At 40.7% G+C, this 24861-nt stretch overlaps 1 protein-coding gene across 1 annotated transcript; it reads right to left on the minus strand.

Annotated features, from left to right (window-relative positions):
• Window positions 1-1713: 1713 nt before the first annotated feature.
• zbtb47a (zinc finger and BTB domain containing 47a) lies at window positions 1714-17435 on the minus strand. The gene is made up of 7 exons (XM_017711357.2): window positions 16842-17435; window positions 12138-12669; window positions 9306-10066; window positions 6391-6538; window positions 6192-6307; window positions 5015-5159; window positions 1714-4049 (listed from the first exon to the last, which is right to left on the minus strand). Exons 1-7 carry the CDS (start codon window positions 16842-16844, stop codon window positions 3664-3666), a joined length of 2091 nt encoding a protein of 696 aa, XP_017566846.1. The 5' UTR covers window positions 16845-17435; the 3' UTR covers window positions 1714-3663.
• Between the last annotated feature and the right edge of the window lie 7426 nt (window positions 17436-24861).

A 24861-nucleotide genomic window follows, 5' to 3' on the forward strand; every position in this document is an offset into this window, starting at 1 on the left:
GAAAAGTTTGCAAAAGTGCAAAAGCGCCTATTAAGTAAATCACAAACAGCTACTTTTTAATGCCAAAACAGGGTTTGCCATTGTGCAAAATGTTAGTATATCTGTCTCTATAACAGCTTGGAGATAAAATAGCTTCACAAAATACAAAAAAAAAAAAAAAAAAAAAAAACCCCACAAGCGACAATCCGAAATATTCACTTTGACAAAACTTTTCCTCTCTGGTGTTACTGAATAAACGGATCCATTTCCAGACGAATATTTCAACAGAAAACAACACCTTCGTAACAATCACATTCACTCACACAATGGTTTTCATTTCCATACAAACCTTCAGTATGAAAATAGACTTGAAGAAGTTCGGTCACGTATTCCAGACTGTGTGTTAAATGAGGTCTGCATTTCAACCTTGGATTTCTGTGGAATGCTAAAAAGTCTGTGATACTAGACACAGACTATAAGTGATGTCATTAACTATAGCTATATCTCTGTAGTATATTGAATATATATTTATATATAGGAAATATAACTATAATTACATACATACCTTGAGGTTACTGCTAGTCTCAGTTTTGTTTCATTATACATTTGAGAGTTATATTATGTACCATAATACCAAAGATTTCTGGCCGTTGAGGTGTTTTTCATTACATATAAAAAGACGACAGATTATTATTTTTTAAAATCTAGTTGTACAGATGATATGAGATGAGAGATGGTCAGTATACTGAACTTACGCACTTTAGGGATGGGCCATAAAATAGGAGTTTAATCACTCACACCTGACGGAGAAGTTGAGGTTTGAGGAGCTGATGGTATTGTTTATGTAAAGTTATTTTTTGTAATAAACTTTTAGTCGAATTTTCATTTATGTTCAATATCGACTTGAGTCGGTGTAGAAGAAAATGGCAGGCTGATAAGCTGTATAGCTTATTTGTGTATGTATTTATTTATTTATTAGGATTTAAAAGTATTTTCTCAAAATTTCACCTAACTAGTAGTTTTTTGGCAGCATTTGCAATTTGAAAACCAACAACCCTGGTTGGTGAACTTGCCTAATGTTTTGCTGGACTTTCACAGTTTAGCGGTCATCGGTAATTCCCACCCACAGGTTACGACCCCCTGTCACACAGTGCCACTGCCTGGGGGGTGAGAGCTCTCTCAGACTCCTGAGTGCTGAGTGCTGAGGGCACTCAGAATTCAAAAACATGATCTCTTTTCTCCTGAGGATCAGGCAGTTAGACAGTCACTCCACTCTGAAGCTGTGAAACTACAGAAAGCAACAATAAAGCACAACTGAAACACTGAGTTAATTCACATTTTCATTCTTCTTTGGACTAAAACAGCCATTAGGGGTGTACTTTGTGTACTTCTGGTGCCGGTCCCAAGCCCGGATAAATGGTGAGGGTTGGGTCAGGAAGGGCATCCGGCGTAAAACTTGTGCCAAAACTATCATGCGGATATCAGCTTTGAGCCCCTTCTTGTTTGCAATGGTGATGGAAAGGTTGACAGATGAGGTCAGGCAGGAGGCTCCATGGACCATGATGTTTGCAGATGACATTGTAATCTGTGGTGAGAGTAGAGAGCAGGTGGAAGAGAATCTGGAGAGGTGGAGGTTTGCACTGGAGAGGAGAGGAATGAAGGTCAGTAGAGACAAGACGGAATACATGTGTGTGAATGAGAGGGAGGCAGGTGGAAAGGTGAAGATGCAAGGAGTAGAGGTCGTAAAGGTGGATGACTTCAAATATCTTGGGTCAACCATCCAGAGCAATGGACAGTGTAGAAAAGAGGTGAAGAAGAGGGTGCAGGTAGGATAAAGTGGGTGGAGACGGGTGTCAGGTAAAGCCAGAGAGGCAAGGTTGTGATGGTTTGGACATGTGTTGAGGAGGAATAGTGGATATATTGGTCAAAGAATGTTGGAGATGCCGGGTAGAAGGAGAAGAGGTAGACCTCAGAGAAGGTTTATGGATGTAGTGAAGGTGGACATGGAGATGGTTGGTGTAAAAGTAGAGGAGGCAGTGGATAGGGCAAGATGGAGGCAGATGATCCGCTGTGGCGATCCCTAAAGGGAGCAGCCGAAAGAAGAAGAAGATTCTTCTTTGGACTCAGAAATGTAAGCATCTTCAGGGCTCTGAGTGGTGCAGCTGTCCAGCTGCCTAGTCATCAAGAGATTTGAATCCTGATAATGTCTCAGCCTCTGTCCACACAATATGTCTGGATATTTATGAAAATGTATATTCTTTTTCTCCGTTCTCAAAAAAAATCTTCTCCCACATGAAAACACAGAAATCAGAGGTCTCAAAAATCTCCATTCTGGCAGGATTTCGAGTCACCTAAAATGCTGTGTTATTGCGGACGTGAGGCCAAAATGCATAGAATATTCCTATATGTGTGGACAGGCTCTCAGTCCTCTACAGTCAGAAGTTTGAGAATTGGAAGTCCTCCAAGCCCACCTAGACCTCCCCAACGCACACCACACCCACCTAGGATAAAGGGGAGTCATAGCCTGTGGATGGAAATTAGCAATGATTACGCTGGCAGAGGAACTGAGTAACAATCCCACTGGTCTCTGTTTTTTTCTCTGAGAAAGCTCAATTTAATTTTCTTGACTGAACTGAGATCCACAAAAGTAGAACTTTTGACTGAGAAAAAGAAAAAAAAAGCTAAACAGTAAGTTGACCGACCCAACATTTAATATTTTTGCACTGTGGTTATTTATTTACTCATTGATCAATAGCTGCTCCGCCCACAAAAGAGTTCTTTTATAGCCACTGTTACAAGATTGGACAAGCTTTACAGCATGTTAACAAAAATCTCATTTACCCTAACGAGGATCTGTAACACACAGCTTGAAACATCTGAATAGCAGGGGCGAACCTTGAATATTAAAGCTAGGCCTTCAATTCAGGACATATATTTAAAATAATGGTGATTGACATGAACACTTTCTGATGAGGCTGAAGTTTTCCATTCCACCTTTACAGTGAACCACATTTAGGCACCAGAATGTAACTGCTGCAGTGTTTAAGGTGGAACGGAAGAATATTTGGCACCAGAACGCAACTGGGTTGGAAAATCTGAAAAAAAAGGTAGTTCCAGATTAAACACAGACATCTGAAGCTTCTAAAAATGTTCCATTCTTATTTAACCCTTCTGTTTCCATCTAAAACTTAACAATTGAACAAGAGTACAATACTTCAGAGTTTTAAATACAAGCTCTCAAGTTCTCTGTGGGTTCCAACCTGCTAATAATGTGCATTATTCATTTCCAAAAGATATTTTCTTGCATGCGCATTATTTGTAAGTAACAAAACATTCCAATTATAAGTATTTTGATGAAATCAGTTGTGTGTTAAAATGCTTAATTAGGTTTAATGGGCTTTTGTCAACATTCTGTCGAGCTTCAACATCACTGAAGTAGCTATGCACTCCTAAATGCTCTTGTGGGCGGGGCATTGATAGGTCAACTGCTGAATAATTTTTATGCTTCATATAGGGTATTTGTGTTTGTGGGTGTGCTGTAAAGATGTCCACTTGAATGCCAATCACATTACTATTCTGTTATTGATTAATATTGAAAATGCCCATCCCTAATACACACACATAGAAAAGCCTAACATGTTACACAATGAGTACCTGTAGCCTGATGGGAACACAGAACCTTAGCTAGGCCTCGCTAGAGTCGGTCCTTGCGTTGGGGAACAGAGGCGGCAGAGGAAGCAGGTGTGAGGGGTACTGCGGCACTGCTGCTGCCGGGTGAGCAGGTAGGCCAGTGTCTTTACCCGTCTGAAATGAAGTGACCTGACTGGCTGCAACTTGACTGGTGATGGGGGCGGAGTCATACTCAGTGGGAGGGGCCTCAGAGGCTGGCAGGTTGTTGACCGAAAAGCATTTCTCTCGGTGGGCTTTGAGCATGTTGGAGAAGCGGAAGCGCTGGCCGCACGTCTCGCACGGGTACGGCTTCTCTCCGGTGTGAGTGCGCCTGTGTCGCTTCATGTTGGGTCGACTGGTGAAGCTCTTCCCACAGATCTCACATATGTACGGCTTCTCTCCTAAGACACATTAATACAAAACATCAGCAGCGTAACAGCCAAGGAAAACATTAAGAGCATGTAAATAGGGCGGAATGTGTCAACACATGGCTTACAAATGTAACAGTGAGTTCCAACCACACAGTGTGTGCCAAGTTTCCCGAAAACGATGAATCTTAGCTCATAACAAACTACTGAAGGACAAGAGAATCCATGAGAATCAGTCAGTTGTGCATGCATATCTGAATAATATCCCAATATTCTACTACTACTAATAAAAATTATATTATTATTATTATTATTATTATTATTATTACGCAGACTACATATTACTATATATTATGTTTTGTATGTATATTTTATTGAAATATATATTATTGTGTTACAATAAATAAGTATTTGAAGAGTCACAACTCTGCAGAAGCTGAGCTCTGAGGAGCTCATGTTATTGTACAGAGTTTAAGAGAGTGTCTGCTTGATTTTTCATTTATTTTTCTAATTATTATGGGGTCAGTGGAAAAGAGGATAGCTGTGACACAAATCCTTAAACAGCACCTGTCTGTTAGTCACCCAATTTTCTCCCCAATTCCACATGCTAGTTAGGACTCCCCCAATCACATGATAATATCAATGCTAAGAGGGCAAAGGCTTACACAGGCTTCTTATCGAACTGCTGCTAACGCAACGTCACTGGACAGCCGAACTTGCCGAACACTAACCGCTAGATCTGTTACATCAGCTAACAGAAGCCTGAGCTGACAAGCATCGTGTTGAGTGATGGGGAGCATCCTATCCTAAAAGAGAGCAATGCCAATCCTGCTCTCTTGGACTCCCAACCTCATGTGGCTATAGCATCACTGGGGATCGAACTCTAGATGCTTAGACAGTTGCGGCTCTGGGAGCCCAGAAAGAGTGATTTATATTCTACACTAAGCTATGAGGATCTGGAACAGAATGGCTCAAATACACTGTGTGTGAACTCTTACCTGTGTGGGTTTTCATGTGCTCATCAAAGTACTGCTTCATGTTAAAGTCCTTGCCGCACCACTGACACATGAACTGCTTGTGTCCGATGTGGATACTCATATGAGATCGTAGCTGGTACTTGTACTGAAAACGCTCATTGCAATTCTGCAAAATAGGGATTTAAGAAATGACTGGCAAAGAAAACTTTTTCTAATGCTTGGAAAAAGCTACAAACATTACCTTAGTACCACACATGTGTATATCATACAGTGACACAAACCTCATTAGCAAGTGTATTTGAGATTACTTAACAACTCAGCCAGGTAAAATAGTCTTTCCACACTTCTTAGCAATGTTAGCCTTGTAGCCAACAAAATGCAGGTAGAGCTGAGGGGTCCAGGACCTCATAATTAAGCCCCCTGATAGGACCTTCAATATAAACTTATTACGGTGTTATGGTGTCCATTATGGAAATAGATACACAGGGTGAGTCAAAAGTCACAGTACGTTTTATTTCAGAAACGAAAGGGAAAATGACGTGTCTGAATACCCCAGCAGGTAACGGGTGAGGGGGCCTATCTTTTAAGCTATGTCTGGAACATGGCCACCATCTTGAAAACTGGCATATTAGATCAAGGGCAAGTTTTTCCAATGGGAAGCTGGTCATGTAGCAGATCAGAGAAGACCAGAATTGTCTCAGAAATCGAGCCACAATCAGATTTGCAATATCTATTGTGGTTCAAATGTTATCAACACAGAAATTTGCAACAACAACTGGGAACGTTGCCTGTGATGCAGCTATCTGACGTGTTCACTGTGCTGTCCCTGGTGCTGAACACAGAGCTGAAGGTGCAGGATCCAATGACCCCAGAGATAAAAGTTGATAATAAAATAAAAAATAAAATAAAATAAAATGGTGTCCTGTGACTTTTCACTCACCCTGTACTCAATTATGAATTCAGGACTGTGAATTCAACTGTTACTTTGTTTATTTTAGCCTTCGTTACTCATAAAAAGAGCTGAGCCACTGGCCTGCCTCGGTTGACACTGTAACAGACTAATTCACTCAGTGCTTCTCTGAAAAACTATTTACTGAGCAAAGGATACTAGCAAATTGGATATCCAGTATATCCATATATCCAAAAGTTTAGGTAGTAAGAGTAAAATGCCTAATTTTTTGGCAGGGAAGTGTTTTACCTCACATCTGAAGGGCTTCTCTCCTGAATGTTGGAGAAAATGAACTTTCAAAGACATGCTTCGTTTGAAGGACTTGCCACAGGTCTCGCAGGTGAACGGCATCTCTTTTGTGTGAGCTGAAAGCACAGAGAACTGGTTAGGAGACTTCAGCTCATGTGTTCATAATAAAGAAACAGAACAGCCTGAAGGCGTAACTCACCTATCATGTGTTTGCGAACGTGTGCCATGGTGAAGAACTTCTTCTCGCAAATCTCACAAGTAAACTTTTTTTCAGCGTAGCCATGGACAATTTTATTGTGCTCATGCAGGGACCACAGCTTCTTGAAGTCTTTGCCACACGCAAGACACTGAGAGACGTAAATAGAAAAGAAAAGAAAAATAATGAGAAAGAAGAGATTTTAATGTAAATATATACATACTACTGCACATGTAGTTGGCTACTTCACTTTGGAAGAGGCACATCATCATGCAGGAGGCATTCGGATACAGGGACATGGGAAGCAGGGGTGCCGCGGGTGCTACGGCCTCCAGATTTCAGGAATGCAAAATTAATAAGTATAGTAGTACACATACCATAGTACACTCAGCTGTACTATTTCTGCAAGTTTTGATGTTTTTTTGAAAATTGCCCAGTTTGAATTTGATGCCAACAACACGTTCCAAAAAAGTTGGGACGAGGGCATCAATACGCTGGTTAAGTTGTGTAATGAATGTTGTGTAAAAAACACCTGGTAGTTGATTGGCAACAGATCAGTAACATGATTGGGAATAAAAAGCATCCTAGAGAGGCTGAATCTTTCAGAAGTAAAGATGAGGAGGGGTTTGCCACTCTGTGAGGACAAATAGTGCAACATTTCAAGATTAACATTACTTAATGCAAAATAGCAATAGCAAAGATCATTTCATCATCTACAGTACATAACATCATTAAAAGATCTAGAGAACTCTCTGTATGCAAGGGACTAGGCTGAAAATCTATATATGTATTGTACAGACTAGGGACTAAATGGCGTTCTTTGAAACTTTATTTGTATAGTACATCAATGCCCTGGAGGGCACCGCTCTCTAACACCACACAGAGCCCAAGAGGGAACTGGCAGGCCAGCGACCAGCTCACTAGCACTGCCTAGAGTCCCAGAGGGCACCATCGAGTACCTCAGTGCCACGCTCAGCAGCACTGCCTCCCGAGCCTGCCAGTGCTCAGCCCCAGTGGCTGTGCTGTGAAAAAGAGGACAGAGCTAGCTGTTGGACAAAGCTGCAAGTACTCAAATGCCCATAACGAAGAATGCTTGGATAAATAGAAAGGCTACTGAATAGATCTCTCAACTCCTTTATGGTGCTGGTTGTCCAGCAACTCTATTTAGACACCATGTGAAGGACCTGCGTTGACTTCTAGTAGTAATTCTTGCCTGGAAGTGAAGTGATTTTTATTCACAAGCTGTGAAACATGTCAGCGGTCCCTGTCTGTCAGTTTCATCTTTCAGACACAATTCTGACGAGAATCTCCTGTAGACTGCGATTTTGCCACACCCGCAAACTCAGCTACTTCCTTCACACTATGGCTTTTGGCTGCCCAAATGCAAACACTACTTTTTGCCAATCATTAACATCTGCTTTGTGACCCATTTTCCACACATCAAACGAGACATTCGCTGCACTGTACCACCTTTTCTCAATCTATGAATCCTCTCACACATTCTTCAGGTATTTATAGCCAGATCCTCCATGTGCAACGTCATCTGCAGGAGCCTGAAGTTAGTATCATCTTAAACATACAAGGTGACATTTTTTTATTTTGGGGAGCTTAGGTTGGCATCGGAAAAAGGGATAGTTTTGTGCCTTGGTGACGGCATCATACAGCCCTGAAAATCACTGGTGAAAATGGAGGAATATCAAAGCACAGCTTTAGCAGTATTAACTGTTTATTTAAGGTGGGACAAATAGTAAGGAGGATCCTCTGTACTCTGTTATTATTGATTATTTATCAATTTATTCCACTGCCACAGTTGAAGAAAAGGTTGAGAAAACTGGTCTATTGATACTGCGTTTACATGTTGGTGGCATCCGCATGACAGCAAAGCGAATATTCCATTGTTTTCCACGGAGCAGTGATTTCGATAGCATCTGGCTGCAGTAAGGAATTGTCATTGCTAAAACTGTCGTCTGGTAGTCTTCATGGCAATGCTTCTACCGCTGTGTGCTGCTGTCGGTCGTGTACTGCTTTGATATATGGAACGAAGTATTTTCAATGCCAACATGAGAAGATAACATGACAGAAGGTTCCTTCGACCATGACTTTAATGCGATACTCTGTAGTTGCTGCGCCATATCTGGCTTGGCATCGACCTGCTACCACCACGTAACCACAGCTTCATAGTAACGTAGCCCACACCTGGTATGTGAAGGTAAACTTGCTGCATTAATATGTTAGCAGTAGATTGCAGACTAGATATTCTATTGTTCTAATGTAGTGGCAATGGTTCCATTTTCCCAACTTTTGAAAGTTGGGAAAAGGTGTTGAAAGTGGAATAAACCATACACTGGATTTTTGTGGTGCTGAATGGTTATATTTGGGGCAGTCGTGGGCTGCAGGTTAGGGAACTGGCCCTATAACCGGATGGTTGCCGGTTCGATCCCCAGTGCCGACAGTTCATGACTGAGGTGTTCTTGAGCAAGACACCTAACCCCCAATTGCTCCCCGGGCACCATGGATAGGGCTGCCCACCGCTCCGGGCAAGTGTGCTCACTGCCCCCTAGTGTGTCTGTGCTCACTAGTGTGTGGATGTGGTGTTTCACTTCACGGATGGGTTAAATGCAGAGGTGTAATTTCCCCATTTGTGGGATTAAAAAAGAATCACTTAAACTTATTTGTAGCTGAGGCATAGCTATTACTGTACATCAAGTCACAAACATCAAATACTATTGGAAACATTAGAGTTACATAAAAGAGTGGCACCACCATCGCCACAGACACGAGTTATGCTGTCACCGTGGCAACTTTTACATCATTAAATGGAGCCATCAGCTCTGTACGGTTGCCAATCCTACTACGTTTTTTGACAGTAATACTATGTAAGCAAACCTTGTGATTTGAGCAGGTGTGTGATTTCATACCTGTATGTTCTTCTCACAGTCAGTCTGCTGATGCAGCATCAGCTCGCTCTCCAGGAGGAAGCGCTTGCCACACTTGTCGCACACCTGCATGTGGCTGTGTGCAATGCTCATGTGCTTTTCCATGTCCCAGCCATTGGTAAAGACCCGCGGGCACCTCATGCATGGGAAGCTCCGCCTCTCCTCCATTTGTGCGTCCTGCCCCAGACCCTCATCTTCCTCCTCCTCCTCACCACGCCTATTCCCGCCACCGCCCCGCCTCACTCTCATGCTCGTTCTCATAGTAACCGTCGCCATAGTGTCCACCGAGGTCCTGGTCTGTCTGCGCGGTCTCTGAGGGAGGAACTCAGGCAGGTTGAGGTCACGATGTCCCACCTCAGCTGCTTCTTCTTCGCTGGTACCTCCAGGTGCCTCCTCGTCACCTTCGCTTTGGTCATCTTCCTCTGAATCTCCGTTGTCCTTCTCCTCTGTCTCAAAGCCAGGAGTTACAGTGGGGGAAGTGCTGCCCCCTTCCAGACCTTTGGACACATTGAGGGTCTGGTTGTTCAGATTCAGCTCCACAATGATCTGCTCTCTGTTGTACGTTGTGAGGTCATCCGAATCTCTTGCCATCTCCAGTTTTTCCTCCACCTTACATGGCTGTCCCACCTGTCCATCTCCGATGTGAACAGCATATGGACTCCTCTCGCCTTTCCCTGCAAAGATCTTGGCGCTTGACAGGTCCTGCTCCTCTTTGATTTCCACATAGAAGCTGGAGCCTAGGCCTGAGTGATAAAATGATGACCATAATTTAATTGTTTTATTTTGTTTAACGCAGATAAACAGAATAACTGTTTCTTTAAAAAGTTTCTGACTGAATTCCTTATTATTCTTATGAACTCCTTATTCCTTATTTCTGGGGATAATGTCAATCTAATGTGCTTCAGTGTTCAAATCCCACTTTTTTTTTAAAGCTCTACATCTCAGAAACTAATGAAGATTTCAACATTAAAAGCCCATGTGCAAAAGTCTTAATTAACTGTGTTAATTAAGGAAATATTGTGCCTCATTAAAAAGGGACCTGGACAGAAACACCCTTTGTAATTTCAGTGTGAATGGGTGGAGCTTGACTGCCGTAGGCTGAATAGGTGGATTTGAATGAGATGGTTCTCTTGTTACATCCTTAGTATCTCCTCGGCACAAATTTTCAAAGCAAAAATACAGTCATGTCTATTTTTTAAGCCCATCTTTCATATCTCACAAACTAATCAAATAATATATTTTTTCAAATTTTGCACATTTTTTCCTCACTACAATGAGATTATTAAAAGCTACATGGTGTAAGATTTGGGGATTTGGACTCTACTCTGGTAGAAATGTGTAATTGCATGCAGCATGTGGACGAAGAGTTTATAACATGGGTAGTGCTTTGGACCCCTTCTCCGAGCTGATTAATCTGATGATAGCAAGTGTGTTGAAAGAGAATCCAAAGAGAACTCATAACTTGGTGAACAGCATGTCTTCAAAAGGAATAAAGCTGTATCGTGTAAACGTATGTGAACCCTTGGAATTGCCTGCATTTATCTTTAAAGGCATCTTAAAATACAGTGGGATCTTCATCCAAGTTGTGATAAATCTGATGTGACAATCTCTCTTACAACACAAAAAATAAAGCAGTATTTTGTCCTTATACTGAACATATCATTCAAACATTCAAATGTAGCTTGGAAAAACAGTCAATAATTGCTGAATTCCATAAAGCTGGTAAGGCTTGCAAAGTAATCTCAAACAGTTTAGATATTCATAAGTCTACAGTTAGGCAAAGTGTCTATAAACGGAGATGATTTAGAACTGTGTCTACCTAGAAGTGGGCATCCAGCCAAGATCACTCCAACAAAGAATGCTCAATGAAGTAGAAATGAACCCTTGAGTAAAACCTAACGTTTTAGGTTTATTGAAGACATCAATGGAGCTGGTTAACATCTCTCTTTGTGGGTCTACCATACGAAAAACATGCAAACAGGCATGCTGTCCATGGTAGGACACCACAGAAGAAGCAGATTTTAAAAATTTAAAAACACTCCTGGGAACATGTTTTGTGGACTTACAAAACTAATGTTGAAGAGCACTGCATTCCAACATGAAAACATTATCCCAACAGTGAAGTATGATGGAGGGAGCATCATGATTTGGAGCTGCTCTGCTGCCTCTGGGCCTGGTTTGATCACCATCATCATGGGCAAAATGAATTCCCAAGTTTATCAAAGTGTCCTAAAAGATCATATCAGGGCGGCCCTCTGCTGGCTGAAGCTCAGCAAAAACTGGGTGATATAGCAGGATAATGACATTAATCACTACAGTAAATGAACTATAGTATGGCTTCAAGAAGCATAAATGTAGCTTTTTAGAGTGGCCCAGTTAGACCCCAGAACCTAACCCAATAGAGTTGCTGTGGAATCACCTCAAAAGAGCCGTTCACTCCAGACATCCAATTAATAGGGTTGAGCTAAAGCAGTTCTATAAGGAAGAATGATCCAGTATTGTTCTTGAGCACTTTTCAGGTCTGTTCTACAGATACTTGAAGCAGTTTGTTTGAGGTCACTGCTGCAAAAGGTGGGTCGATCAGTTATTAAATCCAAGGGTTTGCTTACTTTTACCACCAGCACTGCAAATGTTAAGCTGGTGTGCACAATAAATGTTGTTAGCTTTGCTTGTGACTTAGATGAAGATCACACTTTATGACCAATTAATGCAGAAAACTAGGTCATTCTAAAGAATATATATACTGTATATTTTTGTTTTCCTCAAATTATTTATTAACATATCATAATTGTTGGTCATATTGCCCAGTCCTACCAGCAGAGCCTGCCGAGCTGCTGCCTCCATTGCCACTGTTGCCGTTGCTCCAGGGCTTGTCATGAGTGTCCTGGTGCCTAGGTAGATCTGTCGGAGTAGGCCGGGCGTGCAGCGAGCCACGGGAGATGAGCTCACGGCAGGACGAAGCGATGTTGCTCATCTGCAGCACGGTGGCAGCACGGAGCACATCCTGTGCGTTCCCACTGTTCACCAGCAGCTTGGAGGTGTAGATGAAGTTGAGGACCTGCAGCAGGCCCTGTGGCTGGAGCGCCTCCAGCGACAGCTCCACACGCTGCAGTTCCTTACTGGAGGCGAAGAGCGAGTGGAAGAAGGGACTATAGGCCGCCAGCACGCCCTTGTGGGCCTGGAAGGTGGCCTTGTGGCGCAGCAGCACGATGTCCACGTCGCACAGATCTGGCTGCAGCAGGCGCTGCTCGTTCAGACGGTCCATCAGGAAGGTGCAGTGAAGGGCCACATCCTCCACCACAGAGTACTCCACAGACGGGAGGTCAGCAGTCTTCTCCACTATCAGCTAAACAGGAAAACGTATGTTTAGGGATGTAACATTAGGCCAACAAAGAAGCAAACAAACACAAACAAAGTCAGAAAGGTTTGATGTAAAAAGCTTCATTCTAGAGAAATGAGCCAAAATTTCTCACAGTGGTGATGATGGGAACCAGACATCTGAAGTGTTTATTACCTATAAAAGCTACCTCACAAAATTTTATTCAATGAAATGGTAATGAATGCTCTGCCTGATGCCTGAAACATGTTTTTGTTGCTGTGCCTTTAAGACTGATACAAGGTAAATGATCTTTTTCAGTTTTGAAATGAAATGAACATTTTCAGTTTTTTTTCTTTTTAATTTGGGAACTTCAGCACATTATTAGAAACTACTTGGAACAACACAGCAGCATCTTAGCAACCATTTAAGGTAACACAGCACTGGCCTGTCAACACATTACCAACCACCTGGAGAACCAGGCTACTAACTAGCAGCTCTGGGAACCCCTAACAGTGGACTAACAACAATTTAGTGACCACCTGGGACACTATCACAATGGCTTTGGACTAGAAACACTTCGGCAACCATATGGGACACCGTCACAATGGTCTAGCAACATCTTAGCAACCACCTGGGACACCATAGGAATTGCCAAGCAACACCTTCGCAACAATCTGGGACACCATAGTAATGGTGACTCCTTGTGACTCCTTAGCAATGATCTGGGATCACACAGCCATGGCCTTGTAAGAACTTAGCAACCACATTGGATAACAGCAATAACCCAGCAACACCTTAGCAGCTACGTGGAAAAACAACTGATAGTTATCTCCAATTGCCTTAACCTTTTAAACCTGTTTTTGTCAAGCCAACTTCATGAACTTTCCTCTTGTATCAGCTCTTATTTGAAAGTTGCACTTCAAATTGCGATTTCAATATGAAAATGATTAATCTTTCAGCTCTACCTTCATCAAGACCCAGCTTCTCCAACAGATAAATGGTTAACCAACCACTGATACAAATCACGATTTATAAATGGCTAATGACATTCTTACAGTAAACACTGCAAACCTTTGGCTCTAAACCCCACATAACTCAGCACAGAAATAAGTGACGATGTTCTCGCCTTGATTCTTCACGGTACTCCACCACAGCACCACTGAACAAGACACCGATGAGCTTAATGTGTTTAAAAAAAAACTAACAAACAAACAAAAAAAACCAAAATGAAGACGACACTCCTGTTTTGGTATCTGGAAAATATAGTTCTCTTCAGCTCCTCTATAAAGACACATATAGGCCTCTACTGAGGAGCACTCAGACATTTTTGATGTAAAGGCAAACTCCACTCGTTTTTTTTTTTAATCTGCATCATTAAGTGGCTAAAATGGAAACGTCCGTCAGAGTGGCTTGGTGTGAAACGCTAGTTTCAAGAGAGGCTTACAGTCAGAACTGTTCACAGTGGTGGTGATAGGAACCAGATGTCTGAAGAGTTTAATGCCTATAAAAGTTGCACAAAATTAAATTATACTATATAATTTGTGGCTTGGGACGTTGCTCAATTGTATCACCCAGAGAGCTGCCAATATTTTACCATCATGAGTATTATCAACATTACATAAAAACTCAGGAGACACGACAAGTTTCACTAATCATTTTGGATGGTAAACAAAATTGCTATATTTATGAGACCCCTGGTTCCTATCACCAGCACTGTAAAGAAATCAGTGACCATGTTTTTGGGCAAAAGGCTTCAAAATCTGGCGCTAGTTCGATTGTCTAGGTTTGGTCTGGAATGTGTGAGGCAGTATTTTGAAAATACCACCAAAGTGAGAGGAAAACGTAGAAGGCATAGTGGTTGGATCTAGAGGTGGAAGATAGGGCAGAAATATTGCAATATTGCGATACTTCAAGAAAATTTCATGATACATAATAAATCAATATTTATTTTATCAGACATCTGACCAGTTGGAGCACAAAAAACTGTAATCCTACATTTTTAAAGTATAAAATATAGTATAAAAAATGTTTTTTATTCAATATTTGGCATACGGTGTTGCACTAAATCCAGTTAAAGGACTAATTTTGCTCTCTTTACAATGAAACAGGCAGTTGATCATTGTTCCACAGGTAGTGGTGATACGAACGGTATGTTCAGAAAAGCACATTGCATTGTGACATAATTTATCATGATAGCTATATGTATGTTGTCATATCGCCCAGCCCTAGTTTGATCAACGGATTAATCAAAAAGAGCCTACGGATAAATCGATAACAGCTGTGGCCCTACTCCCTGCAATGCACCACTTCACTCTTTTCTCCATGATTGAATTATGCAGAAATTTTGAAAACTATGTGGAATTCTCCTTTACTTCTGAATATGCCGAGTGTGCTGGCAACCCGCTCAAACTGCGAGAGGGAAAAGTCTGAGCATTTTTAGCATCTGACACTTCTTAGATGATTCTTAAATGGTAGTGCGAGCATCACACTGAACACTCTCTCTACCAGTTAAGAAGATTTCACGTTAAGATGCTTTCGGGAAACTGAGACCACATAACATGCTGTCAGCACTTCTAAGCCGACCTTTTCTGCAGAAGATTAAAGGGGAACACCACCTCCGTCTTCTTTCGGCTGCTCCCTTTAGGGGTCGCCACAGCGGATCATCTGCCTCCATAAAGGGGAACACCACCAATTTTTCTAAATTTCTGCATGATTTAAAGGTTCACATGTCAACAAGGTGATTCAGTGGTTTGGTGCGAAATGCTCTGTTCTAGAGAAACACACATTTAGAATTGTTAACAGTGGAGGTGATAGGAACCAGACGTCCACCTCTAAAAGCTCCCTAACAGAAACGCATGACATTGAATGTTTTTGAACACGCTGCCTAATGACAGTCTGTGGTTTTGTGATAAACTTTCAGTCTAAAGGCTATTTTAAACAATTACTGGTAATCAATTCACGGTGGAGGGATACATGAAGGGTGTTCTAGGGGAAAATAGTCCCCAAAGAATGTTTTTCATCAACATAACATAAAATTTAGAAGACTGGTGTAGGTTCGTTTTGGATGGTAAATAAAATGGTTACAGTTGCAGTGCAGACATAGTGGCCCCTGGTTCCTATCACCACCACTGTAAAGAAATCAGAGTCTGTAAGGTTCCCCACAAAAAATGACTTCACATCAAACCACTCTGAATGACTTTGTTTACATCTCAACATCTGAATTACGCAGAAATTTCGAAAGCTTGTGAAACATTCTAGATGTGGAAAATAACAATACCTTAAAGAAAATTTCAAAATGTCTGTATAATTAAATCACTAAAATGTACATTTAAAATGTACAAAAGTCATTCAGACAGGTTTAAGGTTCACTGCTGGTGACAAGAACCTGACGTCTGCCTTTAAAAGCTCCCTTACAAAAGGTTAGAGCATGGAACAGTTACAAATATCTTGCTTGATGTCTCAGACGTTGTCGTGAGAGAAGATTGTTGCCTTTCAAAACCCGTCACTGTGTTGCAAAACAAAACAGCCCCCAAAAAAATACATTGTTAAATTTTAACCACTACCAATATTACAGGTAAAAAGTCAGAAGGCACATGTAAGTTCAGTGGTGACTGTGACCCCTGGTTCCCTTCACCGCCACTGTAAAGAAATCTCAGTCGGTAAGTTTCTCTGCAAAGAATCGTTTTACAGACGAACTGCTCTGAATGACTGTTTATATCCCAACAACTGATTTATTCAGAAGTGCTGAACAATGTGTGACGTTCCCCTTTAATAAGGCACTGTATTACTGAGGTACATACAAAATTGCAAGTTAACGTTCTGAAGTTTGTCTCCAAGTTTGGTGCCTCTGGGCTGAAGATCTGAAGATGGTAACGTAGTGTGAAGACTTTAAAACAGGGCGAATTCCGAACCAGGCTAACTAAACCGAGTAAAACTGTTAGAATCTACAGGGAGACCGTCGCGCACCTTCACTACCCAGAGCTCGGAGCTCGGAGAGGGTGCAGCCTAGAAAAGTTACACAGCGCTGAATGGTGAGAAAATGACTAACAAGCCAGGTGAGCTGGGGGCGAGATATGCCCCATCCCACCCTCCACACTGACGGCATGAAAGGTTTGTCTGAAACGCAGAGGCCTAAACGGGATTCCCAAAATCACAGACCAACCAAGAACGACACATCAAAGAGGAGACCGAGCCGCTACCATTGCGATCCGGAGGCGTTTGCTGCTTCCCAGGAGCTCCGTTTGGTTTCCCCTCCTCAGCGCTCGGACGGCTCCCGTCCACCACAACAGAAAGGCTACTCTTTGTATTTAAACGGCGTCCTTTGATTCGGACGGCGGTTCTTTCTCGCCATGTTTGCATGCAGAGTGATCGGCGGCTGCCTTTGGCGGAGGGCAAGTGGTGATTGGAGCTCCAAAATCATATGGGGCGCTCCGTCTGGAGCGTTAAAGCGACAGAGATGCCATAATCCAGACTCGCTGTTCGTGCGGGAGGCTTCAGAAGCCGGGGTGGGTTCGGGTGTGCTGGTTCGGCGTGGAATGGACAGGGCAGTGTTTTGAAGGAGAGAGAGGACCGAACGCGTCAAAACGCGCGATTGTCCGCGGCACCTGGTGTTGCCCACGGGCAGCCTGCAGCTCAGCGAGGCTGCCGGGGTCAGTGAGTCCATAGCGGAGTGAACCGGTTCAACGCGACCGGCGCGCTGGGTGTAACGCCGACCTGCTCCACACGGGGGCAGCACAACCCAGCGGACTGATGTGGGGCTTCGGGGAAATTGGATCTTTCACTCTTTCTCGTTATTCGGTTACTTTTCCTTTTCTTTGTCTTTTTCCATCAACATTGCATTTTATTGATGAATGAAAAAAGTCATGTAAATAAACCATTTTTTCCCTTCCCTTGTCTTTTTTGCTTTTTTGCATCTTTTCCCTTCATCTATTAATGAAAAAAAAAAGTAAATAAATAAACGTTTGATCTCTTCTTTTCCCATTTCCTCTTACTTTTGTTTATACACGACAAACGCCAAATAAATAAACAAAGAAACAAATAAATAAATGTTTTCTTTACTTTTCATCTTCTTTTCATTTTATTTACAAATGACACAATTTGCACACCAAATAAAAGAAGCAATCTAGAACAATCTGGTAATGTAGTACAGAAATCTAGTTAACTTTCACGTCTGATATCTGGATATATATATATATATATATATATATATATATATATATATATATATATATATATATATATATATTAGTATAATACACATTTTTTCATTTCTTCACAGCTCTTATATTTGTGATATATAGAGAGATATATGTGAAATACAAGCCAACATATTAGAAACTGGTCATATCATATGTGACATGTTTCAGCCTTATATCAATATATACAAACAATTGTGTGTCACAAATATTTAACACTGTGATATTAAACACTGAATATGAATGAAGTATATTACTCACACCACCACGTCAGTGTTACTGCAGCGCTGAGAATGATCCACCACCCAAATAGTACCTGCTCTGTGAGGGTCCACGGCGGTCCTGATCACTGAAGAACAGCCTAACATAGTATCAGAGAAACAGATGGACTACAGTCTGTAACTGTAGAACTACAAAGTGCAGCTAGACAGTAAGTGGAGCTGATAAAATAGACAGTGAGGGGAGAAACAAGGAGATGGTCATAATGTTATGACTGCTTAGTGTATATTAAAATAAATATTTTCACGTGATTTTGACTAAAACCAAGATACTTTTGAACATAGTGTGCAAAGTGCTGGTTAGGTTTGGTTCTATTAGATGACTTCACCCTGAACATCAGGGTTAATTTGAAGAATTAACTGAATAGAAAAGATACAAATCTTCCTAGCAGCACCACTTCATGAAAATGTCAAGTGACTTTATAGAGTATTATAAGCTGCAGTACTGTGCAAAAGACCCTTTGTTTATCTGCCATCCCAAATGGGTCTGTGTTCAGGAGGTGTTTCTGAGAAGATATATGATATTCTGAGTTGATATGAGATAATCCACTTGCTTAAAGAAAGTCCAAGAAAAATTAGGAGGTTCCAAAACTCTCATTAAGCCCTTAAAATCACAGACATATTACCTACTAAAGTTATTATTTCAGTTACGACAGGGACTTCAATACAAACTGGCTGAGCTAACTCTTAGGTTATAGAAGTGTGTAATAAAACTTTGGGTCTGCTGGTGGGCCCTGACCATTTAAAGGGTTAAAAAACGAGTGCTAACAACTGTACAAGACCTGGTAGACATCAAAACTGTCAGATAAACAGCACTTCAGTTCTGAAAGCATCCACAGGTGTTTCTGTCCATCCTTCCACTGTGAGAAGACGATTCAGTGCTGTGGGCCTGAAAGGATGTGTAGCTGATCAAGAAGAACCTCACTGAGAAAAGGAGACAGACACATCAAACACAGAAGCTGAACAATGGACTGACCACCCACAGAGTCCAGACCTCAACATCTCTCTGTGTGTTTGGGATTACCTGATGGTGAGAAGCAGAAAATGTAACCGACTTCTAAGACTGAACTTTGGAAGCGTGGAAAACCATCCCTGCAGATTTCTGTGAGCAAATGTAAGTGAGTCTAACCAAATGAATGGACGCTGTAATAAAGCCACTCCAAATGCTGAGAGGGTTTTTTTTTTCTTAATGTTGAAAAATTAAAATCATGTACTCAGTGGCTGTTTTGACTGAAATAAATAAATAAATAAATAAAGGCGAGTCCCCAGTATTGAACATGCATTACTGTTGCAATAACCACACTGCAGAGATTGCTGTAGTTACCAAGGAATTCAGTCCAGCTTGAGAATATCCTCCACAAACACTGCCTCCTGGTAGATAACTCCCAAGGTTATTAAAACAACGGGTTGCTGAAGATCTCTTATCTAATTGGACATCAAGCCAAAGCACGCTCAGTCCGGCTCATGCCTCTGACTGGATTTGAGCGCTGCGGGATGGACAACATGACTGCTGGGGTGTTGAAGCCAGAATGTCGTTGAGGCAAGGGGAGAAACTTACGGGAATAATCTAAGAAGGGATTTAGTGGATAAATAAATAGCAGATGGGATATATTTCGGAGGAGGGCTAAACAAAGATGCTATCACTCGCATATGCTCTCTTGTGACCTCTACTCGTTCACTCTTTTTTCACTCTTCTTGTCTGGCTTTTTTCTCATTGTCTCTTGCTTTTGTGCTCATTTTGCACACAGTGATGAATTTAGCATACTTCATATTAGGGCTACATACATTGAGACTTCAAAACACATGCAAAAGCAATAAATGACATATTTATGAAGTATATTTGAATATTTGTTTATACCAGTTTATACCAGTATTGACATGATGTAAATGGCATTGCATTGACGGAAGGACGTTTAGTTAAACTAAACGTACAGACATTTGTTCCATTTATAACACTATGGAAGTTGTGGGCTAGTTAATGACACCATGTATCTCTATATATTTGCACTTATATTTGTAGTTATTTCTGTTTATATAACCCTATTTCCAAAAAAAGCTGGGTGCTGTGCAAAATGTAAATAAAAACAGAATACAGTGATGTGCAAATCATTTAAACCTTATATTTAATTGAAAAAAGTACAAAGACAACATATCAAATGTTGAAACTGAGTACTATTATTGCTTTTAGAAAAATAGTTGCCTATTTTGAATTTGATGCCAACAACATGTCCAAAAAAGTTGGCACAGGGCCAATAAAAGACTGTTAAAAATTGGTATAGTGCAACAATTCAAGAATAATGTTTCTCAACGTAAAACAGAAAAGAACTTTTGCTTTTCATCATCTATGGAACATAATATCTTTACAAGATTTAAGCAATCTGGAGAAATCTATGTATGCAAGGGACAAAAGAAACAGTGTTTGCTGGTTAAGATCTTTGGGCCCTCAGGCAGCCCTGCATTAAAAACAGACATGACTCTGTAGAGAAAATCACTGCATGGGCTCAGAAACACATCTGAAAACCAATGTGTGAACAGTTAATCGCTGCTTCTATAAATGCTAGTTAAAACTCTAAAATGCAAAGGAGAAACCAAACAAACAGCATCCAGAAATGCTGCCACCTTCTCTGGTCCTGGGCTCTTTTAAAATGGACTGAGGTGAAGTGGAAAAGTGTCCTGTGGTCTGCAGAATTAAAATGTGAAATTCTTTTTGGAAGTCATGGACAATGTGTCCTCTGAGCTAAAGACCACTCAGCTTGTTATCAGTGCACAATTCAAAAGCCAGTATTCATGATGGTTTGGGGTGCAGTAGTGCACATGGCATGGGTGACATGAACATCTGTGAAAGCATCATTAATGCTGAACTATATATACATGTTTTGGCATAATATGCTGCCATCCAGACAACGTCTTTTTCAGGGAAGACCTTGATTATTTCAGCAAGACAATGTGAAACCACATTCTGCATGTATTACAACAGCATTGCTCTGTATTAAAAGAGTCCAGGTGCTAAACTGGCCTGCTTATAGTCCAGACCTGTCACTAGTGACACCAAAATGTGACAAATGAGCCCGCGAACTGTTGAGCAGCTGAAATCCTATATCAAACAAGAACGAGAAAACGTTTTATTTTCAAAACTAAAGCAATTGGACTGTTGATAAAAGAAGAGGTGATGAAACACAGTGGTAAACATGCCCCCGTCCCAGCCTTTATGGAACGTGTTTTTGACATCAAATTTAAAAAAAAATAAATAAATTTTACTATTAAACTATTACATTTCTCAGTTTCAACATATATCTTGTATTTGTAGTATTTTCCTTTAAAAATATAGTTTAAATGATTTGCATGTCATTGCATTCTATTTTCATTTACATTCTGCACAGCATCCCAAATTGTTTGGAAATTCGATGGTACATAATCACCTTTTTAGAAGTTAAACACATCATTCAGAGTGGTTTGATGTGAAATGCCCTGGAAAAGAGTTAGAGCTATCCACAGTGGTGGTGATAGGAACAAGACGTTTGTTGATGATAAAGATTCATTCATAACCTCTATCACCCATGTCATAAGAGCCTAATACCTGGTTGTGCCACCCTTGGCAGTAATCAAATGTTGGTGATAACTTGTGATGAGTCTTTTGAATCAGTGAGGATGAATTTTAGCTCACTCTTCTTTTACACAATTGTTTTAATTCAGTCACGTTGGAGGTTTTTGTTTTAACATCAACTGCCTGTTACAGGTCTAGCCACAGCTTCTCAATGGGAGTCCAGTCAGAGTTTGACTTGGCCCTTTAAAACCTTACCTTTAGCTTTGGCTGCATATATCAATGCAATGCCATTTACTCTGCATGACATCTTAGGTCATCTTGCAATTAAGAGCATAAACTGCTTATAAATATGTTATTAAACACGATGCGCTACACAGTCCCTACGTAGGTAACCTTCAAAGTGTTACTCATTTACGGCTAAAGTTTGCACAACACTTCAAGTAACATTAGAAATGGCCCATTATGCAGGAAAGCAAACTGTTATTTCTGTTTCCTTCATCATGCACGTAAACATGCTCTGAAGGTCTTGTGCAACAAAACAATAACCACTTGATAATGCGCAACATCTGCGAATCACTTTAATTGACCAACATAATATTTTCTTCATATAACACAGCACTTACATATACATAAATAGGTCTTGTGTGGTTGTGCTCACCCTTGGATACATATTACAGGAGTGTGCATGTAAACGTACAGGAGAATTGTACCAGCGCAAGTGCTACAACATGTATTCCTTTGATCATTCACAGACCCTCTGGTCCAAATTACCTCTTTCTATAAATTCTGTACTGTCTGGACTAATGTAACACAAAACAGGACTTTGCAAAGTCTACAAAAAACAATGTAAACAGTTACAGGGAACTTAAAATGATGTCGGACTATAAATCACAGGCATAAAAACATGGCAAGAAAATGTGCAGAATGATATATACACTGGCATTAACATGAAACAACCTTTAAGGTCCTCAGTGGAAGAGACTGCTGCCTATATTTATAAATAAACCAAAAAAGCAACAGTAGCATAAACATGAATACGAAACGGAGATTCATGTTGACCACATTCAATAGTCTAAGTAATAATGAAAGCAAAAATACAACTGGACCACATTCCACACTGGGCAAAAGTCACAGACCACCCTATTGTCGCTGTCCAAAGAAAACCGTGTATTGATTTTTATTTTTCTACATCATTTCAACACACTGGCTGTCTTTTATGTTGTGTGAAGATTTTATGATGAAGGGACCAATAGAAATGCTTGAAAATAACTTGGAATTAAATCTCTTTACATTGACTTGCAGTGAGAGGTAAGAGTGTTTTTGCCTCCTCCTGTAAAGTTAGTTTTTTGGAGATACTTCTTTTTCTTTGGAAAGCGATGCTTTATTTATTCCATTTCTAGTTAACATGGCCACTGAGTACAAGTCTTTCATTTGTCAGGAGATATTTCTGAGGAGATTAGATATACAATAATCCAATTGGGTTGAAAATCAAAGGAATGTGAAAAAAAAACCCCAAAAAAACAAAAAGAGTTTCCAAAACTGGAGTGAAAAAAACGATTAAAACAGAGAAAATGGGAATCCTAACAACCACCTGCAAGACCCAGAACATTCCAGATAAACATTACTGCCAGACAAACCAACTACTTCGACTGAACTTTGGAAGTGTGGAAATTATCCCTGCTGATTTCTTTGAAAAACTGAAGGTGAGTCTCCTGAAAAGAATGGAAGCTGGAATAAAGGCACAGAGTGGATACACTGAATACTAAACAAGATTACATTACATGACATGAAATAAATAAATAATGAAACTGAAGCTGAAAAATGAAAAACTCGGCCATCGTCACTGGCAATTAAATGATGACACCGGGGGGGTCTATGACCTTTGCACAGTACTGCATACATCTCTGAGGTCACACTGTTACGATGATAATAGTTAATTAAGGGTTTGACGAGTGAAACCTTATGCCAACTAGAGCAGCGTAATGAAGCCACAAAGCTGCAGGAAGACATCGCTAAATGTCAGCCTACAAGCCAACTTCACAAACCACACTTTAAGTGTGCATGTGGAAGCATTCCTCGTGATTCAGAATTTGACAGGACTCACTGGAGTCCGCTGGAGATTCATGAGAGAAACATTGACCGTTGTAATATACAGTGCGTCATCTGGTTTCGTCCTTGTACTCCAGACGCTGACCTTGACCACGATGGAAGTTGATTGATTAAAAACATTCACATGTCAAGAAGACCTCTGATAATGGGCTTCTTTCTGTGAACCATAAAAGGGAAAATGCCTTCCTTGCTAGTAGGGATGGGACAGTTATCGGTGGATACTGCGGTATAAATCCCAATTATAATCATACAGTTTTAACCAGTAATAATTCGGATGTATGATTAGCATCTTTTTAAGAACGTTATGGTGGAAATAAACATACTTGATACAGTCTCCCTGCCAAATGTGCACCGGGATAACTCAGTTTTACTCAGTATAATAAAATATTAGTATTAGAAAAAAAAAGCGCCATTGATAATTTCATGTTTAACACTCAGACATTGAGTTATTGTTTTTTAAATGCAATTACATTATTCCTTATTTCCTTACCGACAACTTTGAGTCTGCACTTCAGATTTTTTTTGTTGTTAGATTCACCAAAACACTGCAAACGTGTAAATTTAATCAAAATCCTGTTTTTCTTTCTGTATATGAAACAAAACATTTAAACTGAAATCATAAGAAAATACATCCCCTCTTCTGCTTATAAAAACAAAGGGCTGCACTTTCGCCCTAATTTAGTTTTTACTCTTGTTAACTAGGTCTAACACTTTCACACATGCTACCAAGCTGGGAGGGTAAAGGGTAAGGCATGAATGTCACCACATCTTTTCAAACTGCCGCTAATGCAAAGCCATTGGAGAGCTCAACACGCTTGCAGGAGAACAATAACTCGTCAGCAGATGCCAGTTATATGCCCTTGGGCCCAGTTTCAACTCAACAACTTTTTTAACTTGCCTCGACTCATCATGCAAGATGTTTGTCACACCTAAGAGATAGCAAGGAATACATTGTAGAAACGGCATGCATTTGCCCTCGGCTAGGTTAGCCTCAGTGAGCTAACTGGCTAGACATGCAAACTTTTCAATGAAAATTTTCTTTGAGAAGTCTAAACATTGATTCAAATTTGTGAGTAAATTCTTTGTGTGGCTA

This window comes from Pygocentrus nattereri, chromosome 19 (assembly GCF_015220715.1).
Source record: "Pygocentrus nattereri isolate fPygNat1 chromosome 19, fPygNat1.pri, whole genome shotgun sequence".
NCBI lineage: Eukaryota > Metazoa > Chordata > Actinopteri > Characiformes > Serrasalmidae > Pygocentrus > Pygocentrus nattereri.

Bases quoted from the DNA above. Each gene is read 5' to 3' on its own strand.
- zbtb47a (XM_017711357.2), bottom strand. The intron at 6,539-9,305 runs GTATGAAATCAC...TACGTCTCTCAG, and splicing joins ACTGTGAGAAGAACATACAG to TGTCTTGCGTGTGGCAAAGA. The intron at 5,160-6,191 runs GTAAAACACTTC...CCTATTTTGCAG, and splicing joins AGAAGCCCTTCAGATGTGAG to AATTGCAATGAGCGTTTTCA.